We start from the raw sequence: 25905 nt of genomic DNA on the forward strand, positions 1-25905 counted from the left end.
AGAAATTAAACATTCCTACTGCATCTAAATTCAGAAACCCGCAACCCGAATGCATCGACACACACACACACACACACACACACACACACCACAGCAGCCATCCAACAGAGCTCTGCACCAGCGTTCAACATCTAAAACACGCGGTGACCAAAATACAAAACGAAACAACACATTCCTAATGTATTTAAAATCAAAATCGCAGCCCGAACGCATCGACAATAGGAATTCAATAAACTTAAATACTGCATGGAGTTAAATAAATAAAAATAAATAAACTCACCTTAGATACAAGTAAGCAGAGTGCAATATGCAGGGAATCCTGAAGTCCTTCAGTCTAATGTCCTCGACAGTTTACACTTACGAGAAAGGGAGTTCCACACAGCAAACGAGGAAATTTATTGGGTCAGTTGAGTGGGTTGGACAAGCAGGCTGTGACCTCACCTTGTGGGAGGTTCAATGGCTACTACTAAAGACAATGCTACACTAAACTACTCGTAACTTGTACAGAAGTGTAGTAGCTGTGACGTCAGCTTTTAAGAGACAACTACGGTGTTTTCAAAGGCGGGACATTTAGATTTTCAGGCTTACACTAGAATAGTACGGAAAGAGAGGATGGCTAGGAGTTGAAACGGTCAAGTAAATTATTTTGTAAAGCGGCAGTGGAGATTTATTTGCGCAGGGTTAGGTAACAAATGTGCAAGGAGACATCAGATTGTGCACTTAAAGTTCATATTCCGTTGTTCTCCTTTAAAAAATGACAAGACACCTTGGCAGAGTAACAGTCACTATTCCAATTTCAGTTCTTTACTTACAGTTAGTGGAAAGCGAATTGGAATAAACGCCTCAGAGCAACTAGCCTGGAGGTGTGGATATCCTTAATGAATATGGGCACACCTCTGCCTTTGGTGTTCCGGTCCAGGTTCCATGGCTGAAAAGTGTGGTATGAGTTATAGCCTGGTAGTGCAGGAGTGCTCTTTGGAGCCTTGAACCAGGTCTCAGTCACTGCACAGGTATCTATGTTCTTCATTTTAAGGAGTGCCTTGAGTGAGTGCATTTTGAAATTTAGACTTCTAGCATTGAGTAGCATTACCCTCAGTTTTTGCTTGCCTGTTCCTGTTACATTTGAATAGGGACAGCAAGAGCCTTAGCCAGTAATCCGGAATCCCATGGGCGACAGGCGCAGGCCATTTCTGGCAAATCGTCATGGTCTGTCGACCATGTCGCTCCTGGCAGACAGATACTGGGTCCCCTTAGAATGACACCAGAAGCTTAGCCAATTGTTGAAGTCTGTCATTTTGTCCTTGTACTGCGGTATCATTCTGGGCGATGGCAGAATGCTACTCAGACTTAGGGTCATACCTCCCTGGGCTACAAAATCGGAGAGCTCTTCCATGTCTCTCTTCATGTAGTCCAGGGAGGCATGTCTCAGCTCATTCACACCAACATGGACAATGCAGAATCATATTTGTACTTGGTTGTGGAGTGACCGGAGTGCATGGGTTATGTGGCAGATCCTGGCAGCTGACAGTAACCGCCTCCTTGTTTAGCCTGGTAAGTGGGACATCAGTGTGCCTGACTATAGAGTCACCTATGACTAGTGTGTTGGGTACGTTGCTTTGCCTAATCTATTATATATGTTATATAATATATATATATATATATATATATATATATATATATATATTTATTTGCCCATAATATCTGAATATGCGAGTGGAGTTTTCATGACTGCATCAAGGAAACATTTTCCTTCCTTTTTTTTTCTTGGTATATTGATTGATTTTCTTAGTATATTTTATTTTTTATTTATTTTCCATTTGTTTACCAAGTTAGTCCGACTCGACTGGACACAAGATGTCCATTTTCAGCGGAGGCTGGGGGAGAAAAGCTCCAGATACATAGTAAACAATTATGAAAAATAATAAAAAATAAGTTATACAAACATAGCTATTTTGTACAAAGAGCATAGAAAATATAAAAGGAATAAAATCAGAGTTTTACAAATGATGCAGCGTACAGTGGTTAGAATATTGAGAAACAAGCAAGATAATATAAAATTGCTTTAACATAAATTCAAAAAAAGTTTCCATAGGCAAACAGGGTCATAAGTTAGAAATCATAACTATATTGACATGATTTATATTGCATGTATCTTGTTTTAATGATATGTGTGTATTATTGTGCACAAATATTTGTATTAATCTATGTATTTACAGTATATTGACAAAGTACTGGGTCACATCAGAGGCTTGGGAGGTCATTGTTAAGAAACTGAGATCTGTTGTAAAGCTTGGCATTGAATACCATAAGTTCAGGTTATGCTGTAAGAGAATAACTGTGTAAAGATAACCATGTCAGCAGCCAGAATGCATTATAAACTGAATGTCTTACTGTGCATATAAAGAAATGGATAGATTGGCCCAAACTCTGAACTGATGTGTGGTTGTGTTTTTCCTTTTTATTCCTGGGGAAATGCTATTTTAGTGGCACACCAGGCTGTGATTTTTTTGATGTCTATTGTCATGCAAAGCTGACGAAATAGTTGAATCTACCCAAGCTGGAAATGTGAGACTGTAGCCCACTGAAGGAGGGGAGATGGGAGGTGTAAATTGGCCAGGAATTGAAACTTGCAAAACTGCTCCTTGTAAAAAGTATTTTTTATCTCAGTAATTTGTTGACACTGTTTTGCATGTTTCTTTCAGAGAATGTGTAGTACATCAGTAGGAACATTTGTAAAACTCAGCACATATCAATCAATGACACATGAGCTGCAGACTCTCAAACTTGGCATTTTTTTTTCAGGTGGTCTATTCTAAGTGAATGGAAGTCTAGTCCTAAATGGTAGGGCTATTTGTTCTCACTGTCTGTGCATTGAGACAGATTTAGCTTTCCAAATGAATCACAATGTCTGCCCCCATGAGGGCAGATGAGTAAAAAAAATAAAAGCAGGAATGAGTACTTATTTTGCTGCAGGCAGCTTTAGGAGGTGCAGTAAATCATGGCAAGATAAAACAAATGTATGTTTTTTCATTGTTTGCCCATAGTGGTCCTTTAAATACCCTTCTTCATCAGTTAACTAACCTACCCTCCAAAAAGTTAACCCTCAAGGTACCAAAACCATGAAGTTTGTGTGAGTAGCACTTAATATAGTTTGTAAAAAAAACAATCCAAGTAAAAACATGTTTAATGTATATTGAAAAAGAATCCACAGACCAGTGGAAAAAACTGACCTAAATCCAATGAAAATAACAAAAAATATTTTAAATTGTACATATAGTCGATCAACTTTCTAAATTCTCCTTTACACACTATAGCAGCCTCCTTCTTAAGTATTAGTTTAACGGACACATGCTTATTGAGCCCAGGGGGAAAAATGGCCTTCAGCCTAAGCTGCCACACTAATTCTTTCTTTAGTAAAATTGATTTCCAATCACCACCAGTGGACTTTGGTTTTATAATGTCAATAATCCCAAATCTGAATTTGGTAAAATTAGCACACAATTTTGAATGTTTAAAAATAGCATTAGTCTCCTTTGTTATACTTGTTTCGTATAGATGTTCATAGATTGTTTTTTAAAGTTTTCTCGGTCTTGCCTATGTAAAAGGCAGGACACCATTCACATTTAGCTAAATATATTAACTTTTTAGTGCAGTAGTTACCATTTCTAAGTTCAATTTTAATACACAACCCGTTTTCCAAAAACACATGTTCACCCCCTCAGATGAAGGGACATTGCATGCACATGCCACATGGTGTTGTACCCCTTTTGGGACCGGTGACGTTAGACCCGCAATGTTCAAATATCTTTTTAAAACTTCTTCCTGTTAAGAAGTAAACATGGGCACTTGTCCTACTACTTCGTGTAATTCTTTATTAACTTTGAAAAATGTTCCAATTTTTCCTAACTATATCCTGAATTTGTTTGACGTGTTGGTTACATTCCATAGCTAAGACTTTTTCATAACTCCCATCCTTTCCAGACATTTGAGGCTTTTCCAACCCTATTCCCAGAAGTGATTTAAATTTTGTACCCCAACCTTGGTGCACTTCGTTGATAAATCTAGTCACCAAACTATCTGGGTAACCTCTATTTAAGAACATCTCTTTCACCTTAAGCAATTCTGCCCATACGTCATTATAATCAGATGTCATTCTTGCAATGTGTATGGCCTGCCCCCTAACCAAGTTCCTCTTCTAGGAAAGAGGCTGGTTACTTGGAAAAAGTAGGTATCCATTACAGAATGTTTCTTTTCTAAAGATGTTTGATTTAAAATCATCTTGAGTGGGAAATAGTAAAAGAATAATTGAAGTAATATACATTAAATAACATGTTTTTACTTAGAATGTTTTTTTTTTTTTTTTGTTTTACAAATTGTATTAAGTGCAGTTCACACTAAACTTCATGGGCTTGGTACCTTGAGGGTTTTTGGAGGGTAGGTTAGGTAAAGTAGAAAGTGATGTACTATGTTTATCTGATGAAGTTTTCTTGGGGAGACTAAAGCCCTTATACTTTTTATTTTATTAAACTGTCTGTTTTCCTCTGCTGTCCGGAGTGCCAATTACATTTATTCATCATAACTTCTTGAAGTATACAGAACACCCTACCCCGACCGGTCAGCAGTCAGATGACAGAACCACTATCTACCGCAACACTATTCCCCACTCGGGCATAATACATAAACTCTCCCAGCTAGGCATCAACCTGTATGTTGCCAGATGGGTAGCTAAGTGGCTCTCTGATAAAACCCACTCCGTCAAAATAAGGGAAGACACTTCTAGTAGTAGACCCGTAACAAGCGACATACCTCAAGGATCGGTCTTGGGGCTTCTACTGTTTGGGATATACTTTTCTGAGGTGCAAGCCAAAGCCAATGGTCTATAGCTGACCAAGTTTGCAGATGACTGCAAGCTGGGCACTGTCATAAATTGCCCTAGTGATGTGAACATCCTCCAAGAGGGCCTTGGCTAAACTAATGACTGGTGCCAGAAGCATGGCCTCAAACTGAATGCCAATAAATGCCTCATTATCCCCTTTAGGGAAAATGGTGTCTCAACTAATTATCACATTAATAATATACTAAGCACACAATCAGTAGTGATGAACTTAAACACCCAGGTTGATAGCAACCTGACGTTTGACCACCATATTGCTTCCATTGTACCAAAGGCTTTCTACATAGTACACCTCATAAGTAAGGGTATTTCATCCGGAAACAAGGTCATAACATCCCTGTACTCCTCCCTTATCAGAAATTCTTGGCTAGGTTTATAAGGGCCTCCTTGCCAATAGGCTAGTATCGTCCTATGAACCTAAAGCAAAAAGTGAATTGAAGTGAATCCTCTCCCAGTTCCATACTCGAGTCCCTTGCTAACTTCTTGAACTATATGTAAACTCAATATTGACTGTATAAAGCTGCAATTAATGTTTAGTCTCCTTCCACAGTCCCTCGTACATCACCCCTGCTTTAACAACCCCTGTCATGTATTCTTATCAGCCTCCTGGACGATTTTTCTTCACTCCCCTATAGTTTAGACACTTTAGTTCATGTAGCCTGGTGAGAGGAAAGAAAGTGGTTTCTGCTGGCTCTGTATACTCTTCTCCCTCTCCCACCCTTGTTACTCTTCTCCCTCCCTGCCTCACACTCTTTTTAAAAGTCTGTACTGGTCAGCTTAAACCTTTGTATATTTGTCTAATTAGGATTACCCGCATGTCGATAGATTGTTTTTTGTGCTGACAGCTTCTTGCCTGGGCCAACCAGCTATGTCCGTCGTCACTTCAGTCAGGCTCACTTTGCTCCTCTACCCTATGCCCATTCCCACCCACCCCCACTTTCATTGCAGTCATACTCTCCATGCCACACCCCTATTCTTCCTTCCACCAGTCAGTTACCCCCTTCCATTAACTCTACCTCTCTATCTCCCCTACCACAGCCATACCGCTATTCCTCCCCTTACACACCTACTTATATCTCCTCCTCATCTTGCATCTTACAAGTAACCCCCAGTTTCCTCAAGCAACTTGGCCCTGAAAACTGACACATGAAAATTTTATTCAATTATTTCAGGTAAATTAGAAGTTCCTGAGTTGTGTGTTGATGATTTTTTTTCTTTGAAGAGCCCTGCTTCTCAGCCCTTCTGCTTGATATTTCACTTTAGTAAACAAACAAAAAAAAAACTCTGCATGTGTAGCTGTGTCTTCCAGTTCTGGAAGTCTAAACTTGTAGTTTATTGGCCATTTTGGGTCATTTCCTGTCTTTTCCAGCCCCCTGCTATAAGGCACACTTTGGCGGGCTTTTCCAGCTATAGAGAACTCAGCACAGCTCCTCGTGGTGTCCAGCAGGGTTCCTAGAGCAACAGAGACCAGAAAAGACAAACTTTCCAGATTTCAAGTATTTTTCTTGGCTTTTTCGATCTTTTGTGACTTTCGACCACTGTTTCTGCTTATTTTATCGAAGTATTACCTGTTTTTACTGTTTTTACAAGCTCAAACTGTTTACTGCACTTGCTAGCTTAAGTTTTGCTTAAAAGTTAAACTACAGGCTAATACACTCAAGTGTACTAGCTTTTGATAGCAATTAGTCGAAGTATAGCATTTGTTGTGTTTTCTGTCTTTCTGTAAAAAAAACTTGAAAAAAAACAAAAAAATATCCTTGTTTTCCATACTTTCCTAGCTAGTGTTCCAGTGATCAGATTTTGTTGATCCCTGGGCTTTGTCTTGGTTCCTGTGTTTCTCCATTTTCCTTGTTTGGTCAGGGGGAAGCTTCTTTACTCACCAGTGGGAGTGGGGAGTACTGAGCTGCCTGTTTGTCCTCAGAGGAGTGGTTTAAGGCAGTAACTTGTAGTTTATTGGCCATTTTGGGTCATTTCCTGTCTTTTCCAGCCCCTGCTATAAAGCGCGCTTTAGCGCGGAGTTGCCACAGGAGCACACAGGAGCAGCGGCGGTTAATCAAGGTTAAACTATTCAGGCTACCTAAAGTCCACTCTTCATTTTTTCCCTTAGAACAGCTCTTCCTAAGCTGTACTGATAATCTAACCACCCTATTCTATACCTAATAGTTTAGATCTAATTGATTCCTAAGTGACTATTCTCTATCCGGATAGCCTAGCACTTGCCCCCAAAGTACTCTTTACTCTGAAATATCACTTTTTTTATACACAGCACCCTACCAGCCTACTACCCCTTTTCGATCATCCACATCCCTAGAAGTCTTTCTTCAAACCCATCTACACAAAGTTTTTAACTTTTTTCCTTCTAGCATGTCGAGGGGTCAGTTGCTAGTGTCCTCTCCTGCTCAGCTGATGAATCTGGGAATATTGAGGCAATGTTACAATTGCCTCATGTACACAGACAACCCTCTCCTTCTCCCACAAAACACAAACACATGCGAGAGATGCAACTATATAGCCAAACTGGAGGCTGAGCTCTCTCAACATAGGACTGGCAAGACCAGACAGGAGGAGAAGGTAACCACACACGCCACAAACCCAGTCTCACATAGCACACAACCTCATATCATACACATAAACACATAAAGACATACTCGGAGGCTCTGACCAAAAATCTACAAAACAGCAGAGGCCACCAAAGCAGACACCCAAACAACTGCCACCACAGACCAAGACACATGCAACACACAGACCACAAAGTCAGTGTGCCAAAAAGTCACATCCCTTAAGGCCAAACACAGTGCCAGACACTCTTGTCATAGGTGACTCCATAGTCAGACACACTGACGTCCCACTCACCAGATTGAGCAAGGAGAAGGTCACAGTAAGCTGCCTGTCGGGTGTTAGAATCCGCCACATAACGCAAGCACTCGGGTCACTCGACAGCAGGTACAGGTATGACTTAGTCATTGTCCATGCTGGTGTGAACAACCTGAGACGCACCTCCCTGGACTACATGAAAAGAGACATAGAGGAGCTCTCTGATTATGTAGCCCAGGCAGGTATGACCCTGACCTTGAGCAGCATCTTGCCTTCACCAAGAATGATGCCACAATACAGTGACAAGATGATCAGCTTTAATAATTGGCTTAATCACTAGTGTCGTTCAAAGGGGATCCAATGTCTGTCTGCCTGGGATGACATGCTGGACAAGCCACGTTGCTTCGCAAGGGACGGCTTGCACCTGTCACCCCTGGGCTTCCGGATATTGGCAAATGCTCTTGCCACCCGCATAGGGCCTTTTTTAGGCAAGGCTCAAATTCTTAACCTACCACCCTAGAACAAAACAAAGGAAAAAACTAAGGGTAATGCTGCTCAATGCCAGAAGTCTCAACCTCAAGATGCACGCACTCGAAGCCCTTCTCAGTATGGAGAACATCGATGTCTGTGCTGTGACTGAAACCTGGTTCAAGGCTCCTGGGAGCACCCTGACACTATCAGGTTTTACCTCATATCATGCGTTCCGGCCCCAAAATCCGGACAACACCAAGAAAGGAGGAGGGGTGTCCATATTCATCAAGGATACCCTCACGTTTAGGTTGGTGGCAATGCACAATGCATCGGAGACCATCCAGGTGCAATTAACTGTAGGCAAGACTGCTCTGCAATTTGTAGCATGTTACAGGCCACACCCTCAAACTCAGGAACCTCACACAGCTTTCCTGAAAACTCTGGAGGGGATAAATGTAACCCCAAACACCATCATACTAGGTGATTTCAACTATCCAAATATAGACTGGGATCACTACTCAAGCTCCAACACTCTTGCCCAAAAGTTCCTAGAGTTCATAAACTCAAATGCCATGGAACAACTAGTCACCATACCCACAAGAGGCGAAAACATACTAGATCTCATCATCACGAACATGGGGTCACAATGTTCAACACCAGAGGTATACCCTTCATTGGTGAGGTCAGATCATAAACTAATCTCACTGGAAGTCCACATCCCGCTCCCACCCCAGATAAAAAAGACCACAGTGAAAAACTTCTCTAAAGCCAACTTCACACTTCTTAGGACTGGTGTGGTCTCTTTCAAGGCCCCTGAACCAGCGGAAACCATCATTAAAACCGCTGAATCACATACAATTGCCTTCTACCAGCACCTCCAAGACTGCATGGATCAGGCAATCCCAAACAAAACAAAGACTCTTTGTACCAAAGGCAAGGGTCCAATCTGGTGGACCCCAGCCATAAACAAGCTCTACAACAAAAGGAAAAAGCTACTACAAGATAGAGCAAAATCCCTAAAAGGGAAGACACCCTTGATCATTATAAGTAAAAAACTAAGAGCTCTCATAAAATCATCCAAGGCAAACTGAAAGAAAAATCGCCAAGGACTCAAAAGACAATCACAAGGCCTTTTTTAGTTATGTTAGAAACCTGGGAGGAAACTCCCAGACATGCTCAGAACTAGTTCAAAATGATGTAAAGATCACTGAACCTACAGACATTGCCAACATATTGGCTGACCGGTTCAGTGCAAATCCCCCCCCCCCCCAAAAGGAGAACAATCTATACCAGAGGATTGTAGCCTCCCAAACATCTCTAACGCTCAGGTGAGAAACAGCTCTCTCCAAGGCGAAAAACACAGCATCCATGGGACCAGATGGTGTCCCCGGCTGTGTGATCCACGAACTCATTGGGGAATTAAACCCGCAATTAGGGCAGCTGTTTAATCTTAGCCTCACCTCAGGATACGTACCAAAGGAGTGGCGTACGGCAACTGTGGTCCCACTACATAAAGGCGGTGCCACCACCGACCCAGGAAACCACCGTCCCATCAGCCTGACAAGCCTGGTCTGCAAAGCTATGGAGAGGATCATAATGTAACTCATAAATAAAGACATAGGGGACCTGCAGACATTGGATCAAACCCAATTTGGCTTTGTCAAGGGCAGATCATGCATCTTAAACTTGGTTGACTTTTTCGAAACTGTCACCAAGGCCATAGATGAGGGCAAGGCAGTCCACACAGCCTACCTTGACCTGGCAAAGGCATTCGACACAATACCCTACTCGGGCATCATAGAAAAACTCACCAGCTTAAATATAAACTCATACGTCACAAGATGGGTTGCAAACTGGCTAAGTGACAGAACCCACAGAGTCAGAGTTGCTGGCGCCATGTCTGATTCCAAGCCTGTCACAAGCGGTGTCCCACAGGGCTCGGTCCTGGGTCCACTCTTGTTCGGCATCTACTTTTCAGAAGTACAGGCAAGCACAGGAGGATTATGGCTCACAAAGTTTGCAGATGACTGCAAACTGGGCGCCATAGTTGAAAACACATCAGACACAGATATCCTTCAGAAGGGTTTCATAGAAACGGATAACTGGTGCCAAAGCCATGGCCTAAAGTTAAACGCTAAAAAATGCATAGTCATACCCTTCGGGAAAAACAAGGTTACCCCGAGCTACCATATAGGTGGCAATCCACTAAGCACAGAAGAGGTTATCAGGGATCTGGGGACCCAGGTAGACAGTAACCTTTCATTTGACACCCACGTGGCCAAAGTAGTTAGGAAGACCTTCTACATTGCCCACCTGATCATAAAGGGATTCACATCTAGGTCAAGGGAGGTCATCATTCCCCTGTATTCATCAGACTGATAATTGAGTATAACGCCCCATTTGGAATGTATCTGACCAGACACCTGCAGCAGTTGGAAAGACCCCAAAAGTTCCTCACCAAAAGGATCAAGGGTCTCAAAAATGTCCTATGCTGCCCGACTGAAGGAGCTCCAGCTCTACTCAGTCGCTTACCGCCTGCTCAGAGGTGACCTGTGCCTGACATACAAGGCCATGTCCAACCCGGAATTAATGAACATGCTTCACCTCAAAAAATCTAAATCCATCCGATCTACAAGAACACGAGACTCGAACCTTGACACGGTCATAAATTGGACGTGCTGGAGGGACAGATTCATCACCCAGAGACTCCCTATGCTGTGGAACAAAATCCCGGTACATGTGAGGCAGAGCACCTCGCTGGCCTTGTTCAAGAGAAATCTTGACCAATGGATGGGAGATCGCAGATATACCCCAGGGATCACCTCAGTGTCACTGCTTGACAGAGGCACAGCTAAATAATGGGCATAGTATCCTTCAAACTAAAGGGGTGGCGAAAGTCACAAAACTCTGGGCTAGGCTTATAAATGCCCTAGGGCAGATAGCCTAGTATGAACCTATGAACCTATAAAGTCTGACTTTGCTTTGCTGTTTACAATTTCCAGAAACTTCAGATATGCAGATTGCAGTGAAGTGATGCCAAGTTTTAAATACCTAATCACTTCAGTCTGTTTAAAGGTTTTGCAAGAGGAAGAAAACGTGCAACTCCAGTTGAAAAACACAAATATAAATGTGTATTAGCAATATTGATAGCCATGGTTAGTGTTTTATCTATTGTTTTTTTTTAAACAAAAAACATCTTCATTAAGTTATGTATGACATGGGCCATGTTGCATTTATGTAAATGACAAATTTATAGCGAAGCAGTCTATTGCAGACATACATTGCAGCTACAGTTGTCACATGGTTTGCAAACATTGTACGTTATCAGTTATTGTTAGTGTATTGATTGCATCTGCCTTAAAATAGTATGTGTATTAATCTTGCTGTCTTCCTAACCTATCCTGTGATATGTAAGAAAATCAAAGAGAAGCAAAATGCATGAAGCTATGCCATTTGAAAGATTTGTTTTCCAGTCAGTTTTCCAGTCAAAAAGGCATGCAATTAAGGTTTGTTGTTCTAGCTAAGGTAAAAAAAAAAAAAAAAAAAATGCTGGCTGAGACTGAAGCACAGGGGCCCCTATTTGGGACATCTGCCTAACATCTGCAGTGGGTATCTTTTCAACACAGTACCACAGACTGAGGTGCCAACACAGTGCATATACTTTAGAGCTGTATATATAAAAAATGAAGTCCATTCTACTTCTCTGATGTGTCAAACGGTCCGAAAAAAAGTGGTAAAACTCAAGTGAAATGAAAGTTTAGTAATGGCTGCACAGCTGGTACCCCCGTTTCTCTTCCAGGATATACTTTGCCGGAGAAACAATGGACAGTGGAAAGGAAAACAGCCGATCCAAAGGCCAACAGGAAAAAGAGGATCATATATATACAACTGGACCTGACTCGCTGCAGAAACAGAGCAAAGAATTCCAAAATTTCTCTGTTTAGAAGATAAATACTGTAGAAGAACTGATTCATTTGGTCAGGCACGCAGATATTCATTCATACTTCATTCTCCAGTCTTAGTTGGAATGTCAGCTGCCAGCTAACAGGCAGATTCTGGAATAGCTTTGCTGAAGGACTGCTATAGTTCTGTATACTCTGCAAAGGGAACCAAAGACACTGATAACAGTTTGCCAATTGTGGAACTGGCCATCTCATAAACGGTAAGTCCATCTTCAGTGAGGGAAAGTGGAGTGTGCTGTTGGGGACATTTTAACCAGGTCTCCCTACAACCGAGTTGGACTTCAGGAGCTAGTGTTGATTAAGAAATTATTCTTTGTGTATTTTGAGTGTGAGTGGCTAGAGGAAGTAGGACTGTTTCACAGTGCACATCAAGGACCAAAAGACACTTAAGGAAAATCTGCTATTAATAGACTTGTGGATTTTTTGTGTTGACCCCAATTGCGTTGCTTGCCTTACCGCACTACCAGGAACTAATGTACAGGATTTTTTTCTACTGTACAGTAGCCTGTATTAATCTGTGCCTATGTAACCATTACGTTATTAATTTAACCTTAATGTAATAAATTCTTATGTATACAGAGTTCTGTGTTAAATGCTTGTAACCTAGAACAATAGATTTGATCAGAGTCATTTTAATTGTTTAATTTGCAGATAAAATTGGTCCAGAGGTAGCCAAACTATATGTGGCCATGGGTGAATACTACAATAAATGTTAAATTAAGGTGCATCTTACAGCTGTGATCCTGATCTAGGCAGATGCTCAGAAGTCAGCAGTCTGTGTATTGAAAATGTGCTGTTGTGGTTAGGATTACTCACAGCTTTACTTTTTCATACCGCCTGCACTAATGTTGTACAGAATGGGAGGTATTTAGAGCGAAAAGCATTTTTGTTTATGGAAAACTCTACTTTTTAGTATATGTTAGCATTTGTTGTCTTAGAAATTATTGTGACAATTTTCTTTTGTCCGTTTGTCTTTTAGCAACATCTGAATGGATCCAGTTCTTTAAAGAAGCAGGTATTCCTCCAGGCTTTGCTGTTAACTATGCAATTACATTTGTGGATAACAGGTAAGTTGGGTAAAAAAAAAAAGTACAATCTTACAATATTAGTTTATGGTTTGGTCAGATGCACTACAAGGATTATAACTTTCTTAAGACTTTTTGAAATGGCAAAATGTGTTTATTTCCACTGGTAGCATACCCTGCTTTATTACTAATATCCCCACAGTAAACCTTGATGAGATGGTACAGTGGATATAAGTGTACACACCCCTGTTAAAATGCCAGGTTTTTGTGATGTAAAGACCACAATAAATAATTTTAAAACTTTTTCCACCTTTAATGTGACCTATAAATCTGTATAATTCAATTGAAAAACAAAAATATTAAAAATAAAAAAAATAAACACAATAAGTTGGTTGCATAAGTGTGCACACCCTGGAGGTAATATTTTGTTGAAGCACCTTTTGATTTAATTACAGCACTGTCATCTTGGGTAGGAGTCTATCATATGCAACCAGCTTATTGTACATTTTTTTATTTTTTATATTTTTCCCCCTAACAGATTTGTTTTTCAATTGAATTGTACAGGTTATAGGTCACATTAAAGGTGAGAAAAGTTTTGAAATTATTTATTGTGGTCTCCTTTTTTATATCGCAAAAACCTGGCATTTTAACAGGGGTGTGTAGACTTTTTATATCCACTGTACATAATGACTTTTATGTAGTTACTGTTTATTGCATAACCTTCCTTGAGTAGAGGTGAGGTCACTGCATGATTACTAGATCTTGACGACCTTTTTTCAAATCCTAACTTGAGAGTTTTTGTTTTGAACTGTATCTCATTTCATTGTAGCCTAGTGGGTCATGTTTCCTGTCTTTCTTTGCCTCATTTTAGTTTTCCTGGTCATGTTCAAGCTGTTCAGTCGGTTGGATGATTTACATAGATGCATTTCATACAGGTTCTGACTGTGCATAAGCTTTAAGAAATTCACAACTTTTACCAATGGAAGCATCAATTACATTTTTTTCTAATATCCATATAGTTTAGATATTTCTTTGTATGCCATGTGCTTTGAGTACTGTATTGAAAGCATTTACAGCTGAATTGATATGTTTTCTGAGTTTGCGCATACAGTTGAATAGCACTTAGTTTTCAGGATGTGAGAGATGCTGGCAGAATGGAAAGCATGATCACAAAGATGTTCTTCGTGTTTCACTGTTGCAGTCATTACACTTGGGTTATCCTACTGGCAGGCTACCCTCAGTCGGCCTGAATTCCAAAGTCTAGGTCCAGCGTCGGTTGCTGTCGCCTCTTCCCTGACGTCAGTGCACCAGGGTATAAAAGATGCAGCCGACGCCATTTTCTTCAGTCTTTCTTGCCGCGCGGTGCCCGAAGCAGAAGCAGTTTGCAAGTGCCAGTCGGCCGACTCCTGAGATTTTCGTGTTCGAATTTTAGATCCCAAGTCTTCATTAAAAGCTAAGTACCCTGTTGGGGAAAACGTTTTTCTTGCTCCAGACCGATGCCAGAAAAAGTTAATAATTGTATTTCTTGTGGGAAGCAAATGCCTCATAAGGATTTTCATTCTTACTGTATTCCTTGCCTAGGCCCTGACCACAATGTTGCTTGTTGGTTTTGTGCTAGATTTAACCAGCGCACTATAAAGCGCTGGTACGATTTTGCATTTCACTATTTTGGCAAAAGATTTAATTACACGATGCTGCCGGATAGCCAACAGACTACTGCAATTCACAAGAAATGCAAAGAAAAAGAAAAGGACAGGCATCAGAAGTCTAAAACCGACTAGGCTTTTTCTAAGCCAGTCGCTGGTTCACCGGCTCTCAGGCGCTTTCGCAGCCCCTGATGCCCGCTACTTTGGACCCGCAGGCCGCTACAGACTCCCACGTGGAGTCGCCTAGGCCACTGGAAGCTCAAGGTGTTGGACCTTCGGAAACTATTCCCTCAGATGGATCTGGAGCCGCTGAGCAGGCATCTGCTTCTGAGGGTGTTTTCAGACCTACTCAATTGTACATTAAAGCGACTCCAGCTGCAAAGACAAAGACTAAAGCATCTTTAAAGAGAGAGAAACCAGTACAACAGCCTCATGGTCAGGCCTCCATGCCCAAAAATCAGATGCTTAAAATGTCCGAATACTTAATTACCTTTATCAGGGGTTCCCATCCCCCTCCTGATAAGAGGCCTAGGCAAGAGACAGAATATGAATCTTCAGATCAGGTTTCCATTTCTTCTGATTCTTCTTCTGATCAGGAATACTCTCTTCCTCCCTATGAGGATTCTGATGCTGAAGAATCTATCCCTTCAGCCTCTCCTCCTGAGGATTACTCTTTTGGGGAAACATTGCATACCATGAGGGAACATTTCCACCGGGACAGCCAAGATTATTCTGAATCTAAGAAAAAGCTTAGAGACTTCCTTTTACTCCCACAACACAGGCTCCTAGCTATTCCGCCTGTATTAGACATTGTAGATTATGTATTTTCAGAGTTCAGTCTGACCCCTGACTCCTTACCTCCAGCTCCTGTTAAACCGGACAGGTACTACAGGGTGCCTGACTCTCATAAATTCCTTTTCAAAAACCCTGCTGCTGACCCAGAAACTATTTCTCAGGGTCCCAAAGGGGTCAAGGCATCCACTGCAAAAATTTCTACCCCCTCCGACAGGGATTCTAGGGCATTAGACAGATGGGGAAAGAAGATTTACACCTCTGCTGCCTTGGCTATAAGGGCTTTAAATTGTCAGTTTCATATGCTCAAATATCAGCAATAATATTATGTCACTGCTTAAACAGAAAATGTTAAATTCTGAAGGTACAGAAAACAAAGAAATGCAGGATTTTATTGCATGCAGCTGAACAAGTTGGAAAGCATACTTTGCAATGTGGTTTTGATTCTTTGGAGGCCTCCTGCAGGGCCGCTGTCACGGGTTCTGCCATTAGGAGGCATGCTTGGTTAAAGGAACAAAATCTACCAGATCATGTTAAAGCAAAATTATTAGATGCTCCATTACAGCATGATACTTTGTTTGGTGTTAAAGCAGAAGAGGTGTTAAAGAAAATGGAGGACAAATCTAAATCTATGCAAACAGTCAAGGATTTCTTACAGGTACAGCCTCCCGAGATTTAGCAGACACTGGCCTAAAAAGAATTGGTCCTTTCCAGTGTCAGACAGACCACAAAGGGGCAGATACAGACGCCCAAGAGGCAGATCCCAGCCCCAAGGTTCATGCAGGTCTAAACAATGGAGTGCTTCTACCTCCAAAAATGTAGAAGACAAATCACAGCCTTACAGGAAACGGTCACAATGACGTCCCCTTGCCTGCACCAAGCACTTATCTTCTGGCAGCACCTTTAGGGGGAAAACTAGCATTTTTTTCTCAAAATTGGCACATAACCCAGGACAAATGGGTCTTGGACATAGTGTCACAGGGCTACAGGTTTCACTTTCATACCCTGCCAAGGGCAAACGGTTGGCCAGACCTACCAAAAAAAACAATGGGCAGAGGCACAAAAACAAGTCTCATCCCTCATGGACATGAGGGCCATTCAACAAGTACCAGAACAAGAGCAGGGACAAGGTTTTTATTCGACTGTTCTTTGTACCCAGAAAGGACAAAGCCTGGAGACCAATACTGGACTTATCTGTTCTAAACATATCTGGATATACCAAAATTCAAAATGTTGCCCCTACAGCAGCTTCTGCCCATGCTGGGCAAGGAGGCTTGGCTTGTGACTTTAGACCTAAAAGAGGCATACCTGCATGTCCCATTCAGACAAACATGCAGAAGATACCTCCGATTCAAAGCTGGCTCAATGCACTACCAATTCTCTGCACTGCCCTTTGGCTTATCTACTGTGCCCAGGGTCTACACAAAGTGCCTGGCACCAGTAATTGCATTCTGCAGACAAAGAGGAATACAAATATATCCTTACTTGGACGACTGCCTCATACAAGCAGAGAACAAGGACATTCTACTACAGCATCTGGCGTTTGTAAAAAGATTACTACTATGCCTAGGGTACACAGTCAGTGAACAGAAATCAAAACTAGTACCCTCTCAAGAGATAATATTCCTGGGTGCAAGCTTAAATACAACTGCCCAGATGGCTTATCTCACGCCAGACAAAGGCAACTGACTTCCTATTTCAAACTGTTAGCAACAAAGGCCCAGTTATCTGCAAGAAAAATTCTGCAGGCTTTGGGCTTTATGGCATCCTGCATTCTGCTAATTCCATATGCAAGACTGCATATGAGGAAACTTCAATGGTACCTAAAAAGTGTTTGGACTAAGCATTGCCACAGCCTGGAAACAATAATTACTCTCATTCCCTGCCTGCAACAGGAGTTTCGATGGTGGGCGAAGGCCTGTCACCAGAGCAAGGGACAGCCATTCACCTTACCCCCGCCAGACAAACATTGACAACGGATGCATCAGATTATGCCTGGGGGGCACAAATGGCAGGAAGATGTATTGAAAGCACATGGTCCGCCACCAAATGCATCTACATATCAATCAAAAAGAGATGCTAGCTGTTCAGAATGCCCTGACAGCCCTCAAGGACCTACTTCATCCGGGACAACTACTGATAAAGACGGGCAATACCACGGTCATGTGGTATATAAACAAGCAGGGAGGCACTCATTCTTACCCCCTCTGCAGACTTGCTATGACTTTGTGGGACACAGCATTGACTTACCAAGTACATCTGCAGGCACAATTCCTGCCAGGAAAGATAAATACTCTGGCAGACGAACTAAGCAGAAACCTCATGGATCCCCACGAGTGGAAATTGGACCCACAAGTCTTCAACATGATAACAAGGAAATGGAGATGCCTGGACATAGACCTATTTGCCTCTCCTCCCAACTGCCAACTAAAAAGATTCTGCACAAGGACTTATCACAGACAAGCATGGAAAGTGAATGCCCTATCTTTCAGCTGGAAAAACTTAACAGTATATGCCTTTCCTCCACTGCCTCTCCTCCCCAAGGTACACCTAAAGGTCAGACAAGAGAAGCCAAAAATAATGCTGATTGCCGCAGACTGGCCCCGCCAGTACTGGTATCCAATCCTAAGGAACTTGTCTCAATGCCCAGCCTGGACCATACCTCAGATACCTCACTGTCCCAACAAAACAATCAGATCCTGCACAGCCAACTCAAGACTTTAAATCTGGCAGCATGGTGGATAATGCAGTCCTACAAAAACACACCTCTCACTAAAGCGGTGGTGGATGTCATTTTGGAGGCCAGGAGGCCTAGTAGAGAAAATCTTATGCTGGAAAATGGAAGAGATTCTGTGCCTGGAATCAGGCACAATGAATTGACACAGCAGTACCAAATATTCCTCAGATTTTGCAATACTTAACTGAGATGCTGGACAAAGGCCTATCCTTTTCATCAATTAAAATTCATGCCTCTGCCATTTTGGCTCATTACAATACAGAGCCACCAATCTTTTCTCATCCTTTAAGGCAATACCTCAGAGGAGCCAAAAACTTAAGGCCTCCAAGGAGATCACCGATACCTGCGTGGGACCTCAATTATGTTTTGGAAAAACTCACTCTGCCCCCCTTTGAGCCAGCCGCTATAGATGATGTAAAATTTTTATCTTGGAAAACAGCTCTGCTCCTAGCAATAACCTCTGCAAGGCGAGTCTCAAAGCTACAGGCACTCATGGCTGTGGAACCTTTTATCATTTTTTTATCCAGACAGGGTTTCTCTGAGGACAAACCCGACATTTATGTCTAAGGTAGTGTCTAGTGTGGTGCTTAACCAAACTATTCATCTGCCTACTTTTTTATCCAAACCCACAGAATAAGGGGGAGAGAATTCTGCACTCTTTGGGCATACACAGACAGCTACGCTTCTACTTGAACAGAACCAAAGCTTTCAGAAAGACTGCGCAACTACTAGTGGCATATGCTGCAGGATCAGAAGGAAAGGCTATTTCAAAGCAGACTTATTTCAAAGTGGATAGGCCACTGCATTCGTTTCTGCTATTCGCAACATGGCAAGCCAGTGCCTAAGGGCATTAGGCCACATTCAACCAGAGCAGCAGCCACTTCAGCAGCCTTCCTCAGGGGAGTACCAACCAAAGACATTTTAGAGGCTGCTACCTGGAGTTCAGTGCACACCTTTACAAAGCACTATCATTTACCACTCTACTCTAAATACAGGGCAGGCTTTGCCACTGCAGTTCTGCAGGGCCTCATAGCTGCTCCTAATGCTATTTAGCTCCAGCCTCCCAACCATAGCTTTGGGATTCAACCCAAGTGTAATGACTGCAACAGTGAAATACGGAGAACATAGTACACTTGTGTACACTTACCATAAATGTAGATGTTCGAGTGTATTCACTGTTGCAGTCCAGTTTACCCACCCACCATCCCTAATCTCTTTTTGCTGGAACTTAACTGCACTTCTCTAATCTATACAACCTATGTGGTGCATTTGCTTGTAGATGAAGGTATAATATATTTTGGTACATGCATGTTTTATTGGCATATTTTTAGCCTTCCCTTTTGGGGGCACCTGACATCTGGGGCAAGAAAAACTGAAGAAAATGGGGTCGGCTGCATCTTTTATACCCCTGGCGCACTGGCGTCAGGGAAGAGGCAATAGCAACCGACGCTGGACCTAGACTTTGGAATTCAGGCCGACTGAGGGTAGCCTGCCGGCAGGATAACCCAAGTATAATGACTGCAACAGTGAATGCACTCTAACATCTACATTTATGGTAAGTATACACAACTGTACTGTCTTCTGCAAGATGTTCGAGACTATGCCATATTGTTGTATTTGTTAGATAACCTGTTAGTTTTATGCAAATGAGACAAGAGCAAGTGTGGAATCATTGGGAGATGTTAGTTCTGGGGGTAGGTATCATTGAAAACTGTACTCTTGCTAATACTATTTAACTTTTGTCTACTTTTCCATTTCTGGTGACTGACCATATGGAAGATATAGTAGTGACACCTTTGTCTCTGTCATCAGATGTTCTGTAGTGAGGACCTTTTCTGTCCTTGCTATCTACACTTTTGAAGAGAAGTGGAGATGAAAAATGTACTACGGGAAATTAGTTGGTATGCTGACCTATGTACACTTTAAGGAGAACGCTTTGAGATTTAAAAAAAAATGCAGAAAAACTGAGGGTCGTGTCATGAAAGTAGAGACTGCCTAATAAGGAAATGTGAGGCTGTATTACTTAACTGAAATGGATGATATTTGGAACAGGCTTTCAGTGGAAATGATAAACAGTATGTGGTCTCCAGCTTGTGTAAATAAGACACTCTGTATTAAGTACACATGTTAATTGGTGAGGTCAGTATGTTCTGGGGATGCTTCCATACCAGAGATTTTTCCGTCGGAAAAATATAAATGTGTCAGCTATAACTGCCATAAATTTGTAGTTTCATTTTGTTGCTGAAGTTAATGGTACACTGCTCTGCATTTTATTTGCAGACTTGAAACATTTATTTCAGGGAGATCATCTTTAGGATACACCAAATGGCCTTTGCAGTATCAGTAACAAATTTGCACCTTTCTCTTAAAAGCCCTGTTACTTTTCAAGATTTAGAAGTTATATTTCTGTTAGCACTGAAGATTAATCTTCTCTTTATGAAAAAAATAATTTTGATATTGAACAACCTTGAAGTAAGCATTCTGTAAAGGTAAAACATAAGCTTTATTTTGCCTTTTAAGCATGGTTGGCCCCACTCATGCTGCAGATTGGTGCGGTAGACTGTACTGTATAGAAAAAAAAGTACAGTGAAATGGAGTTCTGGCAGGAATCAAGTTCATTTAAATCTGAAGTATTTTGGAGAGAGGAATTACTCTATTTATGTAATACCATTATGTAATGAGAACATCTGTGTAGAACATTTAACCATACCTTTTTTCATCAGAATTGCATTATGATACATTTACTTGATGACCGAGGAAACGGAAAACAAATCTTTGTGTCTTTCGGCTTTTCCCGGTTAGGGTCGCCACAGCAGAACTCTGGTACGCTAATGATTGGCAGTAGATTTTTACGTGCTGGCTTGCCGGGCCTAACACACAACCTTCAACGAAGGAACGCCCATTTACGCATATCGCCATACAGAAGATGCTCTAACTGAGAATCGAATGGGCAACGTCTAACTGTGAGGCGACAACGCTGCCGCAGCACCACCACCGCAGTTCAAACAGAAAACAAATCTAATCTACCTAAATTCTAAATTTAAAAAATTTTAATTTAAACTAAAACTTAAATTAAATTTAGTTCTAAATTTAATATCTAAAGTGCCTTTAGCTTTCTACTTTCCTTCTAACCCTGCCTTCCCCATCACCCTTTCTCTGCATATCTTTTCAAGTCTATCCATTCATGTCCCAATTTTCCCATTTATCATTGCCCATAGTCTAGAGCAACTTTGGTATATGCTTATGTATTTGGCCATCAACAACTGCCTCTGTCCATAAGAGAGACTGGTGACAAGCCGGGGGTGAATTTGCAATTTCCCATCTGTAGGTTCAAATTGCATTTGAAAAGGCTTGGGGAAGAGCTCTACCTCACACGAAATAGGGTGTTTGTTCCAGAGAAAGGGTAATTTTTGAGACACATGCCTGTCCTGCAAACATGTTTTGTTTGACTCACTAAGCAGGTCCATAGAAGCTTTCCAGAAATGGACTCTCAATAAACAGGTTGTCCTAGACGTAATCCACAGGGTAGGGTACACCACAGATTTATTTGCTTCAGAGAGCAACAAACAGTTTCCCCCTCTTTTGCACAGGACTGCTTGCCCCCTGGCATGGAGGACAGATCAACTTTCTTTTCAGTGGACAGAGATGTCTCCCTTCCCTCCATTTCTCTACTACCAGAAATTTTACTAAAGATTCAAAAAGAAGAAGAAATAAATTACTGCTGACTCCCTTTTGGTCAAGTCAGCATTGATTACTACTTCTCTATCACTTGGCCAGGGGTAGTCACTGCACACTACCCCACAAAGTGGACTTTACACAACAGAAGAGGTCACTACTTCACCCGACCTTTCATCTTTCATCCTAAGTCTATGGACGATAAGATGATCCCTTCTTCCAGACACCAGTTTTAAGAGGACTTGATTTTGATTCTTCAGGAAGCAAAGAGAACCTACCACAGGAAAATCTTACATTGCAAAATGGAAGAAAGGTTTCTATATGGTATCATGGAAACAAACCAGCCCCTACAAAATTTGAGGTTTCTCTAGTGTTATCCTGTGCGAGCTCATGAAAAGCAGTCGGGCAAATTCCTTTATTAAAGCCCATCTTTCAGCCATTTCAGCTTGCCTTTCCCTCATCCCCCCGTTATCTTCAGGCTTGATGTCAGACAATTTCTTAAAAGGGTACTATAATTAAAACTCCCACCTCCACATTAGGACCAGAACTTTGTCCTAGATAAACTCACTCTTCCTCCTTTTGAGCCAGCTGCTTCTATTATCAAATTCTACACCTAGAATACTATTTTGTTGCTGGCTCTGTCCTGCTAGGCAAGTCTCAGAACTACAGGCACTCATGGCTGTCCCACCTTTTCTTATTTTTCACAAGGACACTGTGTCCCTGGGGGTTAACCCCCCCTTCATGCCTAAAGAGGTAAAGTAGATTTCTCAACCAGGCCATTGATCTGCCCACTTTCCTTCCAGACACTCGGGACAGGGGTAAAAGACTCTTTACATTCCCTAGATGTGCACAGACAGCCAATAATTTTTTATTTGGAAAAAACTAAGTCTAATTATATGTCAGACAAGCTGTTTGTCTTCCGTGGACTCAAAAATAGGCCAGCAAATATCTAAACAAATCATTGCTAGCTGGATTTGTAAGTTTTTCTTGATACTCTCTGCATGTCAAATCTTTGTGTTACCTTCCATGAGCACACTGCCAGAGCAGTGGCCTCTTCCTGGGGCCTTGTGTACAAAGGGTAGGATTCCAGGACAGTCCTAGAAGATGCCACCCGACTGTACAGACCTTCACTACACACTACAGAATAGATGCTTTTTCAAGGTCCAGGACTGCCTTTGCTAGGTCTGTGCTTTCTGGATTTCCATCCCTGCCAACCCAGTCACCAATTTTCACCATTCTCTACCATCCTTACTACTGTTCTCTTAAGCTTTGTGAATCACCCAACTGTTTGGTATACTGCAGCTGTGATTTAATTCAGGACGTAGTACAGTTATGTAAGAACTTAACCATTACAGTAAATGTCCTACTGATCACTGTTGCAGTATTCTTCCCACCCTCCTTCCTCCTTTGTTAGTCCTCTCCCTTCTCTCCCATCTGACAGACTCAGGGACTGAGGGGGCCATCTCCTCTCTTACTTTGCCCCTCCTAGCTGACTACTTATCACTCTGATATCTTCAGGCTGCTGGCTTGAGATAGTCTGAGATTTTACACTCGTGCATCCGCTAATATATCCCTAAGATTGCAATCAGAGGTCATACTTCAGATGTATGCTGCAGTGAAGGTTTAAGCTTTGGTACCCTGGTTAGACATCAGTGGTGAAAATCCATCTGAAATACTGCAGTAGTGATCAGTAGTAGATGTACTGTTATGGTAGGTTCCTGGACAACTGTGCTTTTCTTGCATCTGCAAAGGTATTGGCTTATTTTTCTTAGTAACATATTCTTTCATTGGGAGAGTAGTAGTCTGTGGTTGGAGAAAGTTGACCAGGTGAATTCTGTACATTGTGTTCTGAGTTACATTTACAAACATTCTTTCAAAGCATCTGCAAAGTTTTTGGATTTTTTTTCTGATCTCTGATTAGTAGTACACTGAGGCAAAACACTGGTAGGTGCAAAGAATTAATCTACAGAGTCCTGAACTTTTTTTGCGCTGAGGGAATGCACAATTTAAAAGTACAGTGACAAACATAAGCAGTTAACCAAAACATCAGACACTTTTTCACTTGAGCCTCGTCAGCAGCCTTAATACTGTAATGCATTTAATAGAGCAGTACACAATTTAGATTTACTTATAAGCAGCTAGAACATTTTTTTCTTAGTGTTTAATGTTTTCACATCTGATAGGAGAATAGAGACGATAAGGGAATAGACAACAATTGGTGAAAGTAGGAACAGACGCAGTAACATGCACTTCAGAGTAATGCCTGTGGGTGCAGTTGCTGGTTTGAAACCGTTGTTCCTATCTGGAAGTAAACTTAATATACATATCTGTGTGTGTGGTTTTAAATTAATTAGGGTTAGAGTTCTAAAAATGTATTTAGTTACTTTGTTTGAAGGTTTTCATTAAAGCAAAATGTATTGAAAAATATGACATAGGTTCCAGTGGAGATGAGAAGAAACCGTAGAACAGATCACCCTGCCAAATAGTGTGCACATAAGACAAAAGTTGGAAGTACACATTAAAAAAAATAGGCCATGTATAATAGGCAGGAACAGTAGCTTTTTATCATGGTGGCTGTTCAGTCCATATTATCTTGGAATGTAAATGGGCTTACAGGTTTTGACAAAAAAGGAGAGTATTGAGTTGTGCTAAGAAATGCACTGTACACACAGCAGTACTGGAAACACATTTTTGAAGGAAATGAGCACGTGAATTGAATGGAGAGAGGATTTCAGGATTGATTCAGCAGAATATCAGGGGAAAGGGGAGTAATAGCACTGATTGCTAGAGAAGCTCAAATAGTGAGAGGAGGAAGAAAACCCAATAATGGTAGATATGTGGAACTAAGGGGCTATTGCCAAGGGAGGAGAATTGCATTAGCATGTATTTTCATTGTACTGAAAACTTTCATTGTGGAGCTTTAAGAAATTTTTGAGAGATCGGTTTTCAATAGGAAATATTAATTTCTAGTTGGGGACTGGAACTTTATTTGCAATAGTGAGGCTGCATCAGGGGACCTAGTAGGGGAAGTATAACAAAGAGGGTCGATTTCTGAAGAAATTTATGAAAATTTGTATTATCAAAAATGCATGATTCAGATCTGATGTTGGTCCTGTTCATTCTTCCTCAACGTATGGGTTTGGATAGGACTCTGCCACATATATTCCAGACTTTGGATCCACCTCGTAGGGTCATAGGTAGGTACTAGGCTATTTGCCCGAGGGCGTTTATAAGCCTAGCCAGAGTGTGATTAATCAACTGATCCTCTGTCAAGCAGAGCCAATGAAGTGATCCCAGGGGTGTATTTTCTGTTACCCATCCACTCATCAAGGTTTCTCTTGGAGTGTTAATGTGGGGCTCTGCCTAATATAGTTTGGAATTTTGTTTCAAAGCATGGGGAGTCTCTGGGACAGGAATCTATCCCTCCGGCATGTTCTATTTATTGTTGTGGCAAGGTTTAGCTCAGTAGAGCACGTGGCTCGCAGTGACTTGGATTTCTTTAGGTGGAGCATGTCCATCAATTCTGAGTTGGACAAGGCTTTGTAAGTCGGGCAGAGATCACCTCTGAGTAAGCGATATGCCACTGATTACAGCCGGAGTTTTTTCAGTCTGGCTGCATAGGACATATGTTTGAGGCCAGTAATCCTCTTGGTGAGGTACTTTTGTGGTCTCTTCAGCTGTTGGAAGTGTCGTGAGGTACATTCCAAATGGGGTATTGTACTCTATGATGGGTCTGAAAAGTGATGAGTAGAGGGGCACTATAACCTCTTTATTTCTAGATGCGAACCCTTTAGTAATTAGATGGGCCACATAGAAGGATTTCCTAACTACTTTGGCAATGTGATTGTCAAAGGCGAGATTACCATCTACCTGGGTCCCCAGATCTCTT

The 25905-nt window shown here is 41.6% G+C and overlaps 1 protein-coding gene across 3 annotated transcripts in view; it reads left to right on the top strand.

The window, feature by feature from the left end:
* Positions 1 to 25905, top strand: part of CCHR1.PART0H19orf47 (chromosome chr1.part0 C19orf47 homolog) — a 1064431-nt gene that overhangs the window by 136146 nt on the left and 902380 nt on the right. For all 3 annotated transcript variants that reach the window (XM_044081485.1, XM_044081402.1, XM_044081316.1), the window contains one exon: positions 13121 to 13208. In XM_044081485.1, coding sequence (XP_043937420.1) covers positions 13121 to 13208 — 88 coding nt within the window. The remainder of the gene's footprint in view (positions 1 to 13120; positions 13209 to 25905) is intronic.

The sequence above is a fragment of the Protopterus annectens genome, chromosome 1.part0, assembly GCF_019279795.1.
Source record: "Protopterus annectens isolate FY-2018-M chromosome 1.part0, PAN1.0, whole genome shotgun sequence".
NCBI lineage: Eukaryota > Metazoa > Chordata > Ceratodontiformes > Protopteridae > Protopterus > Protopterus annectens.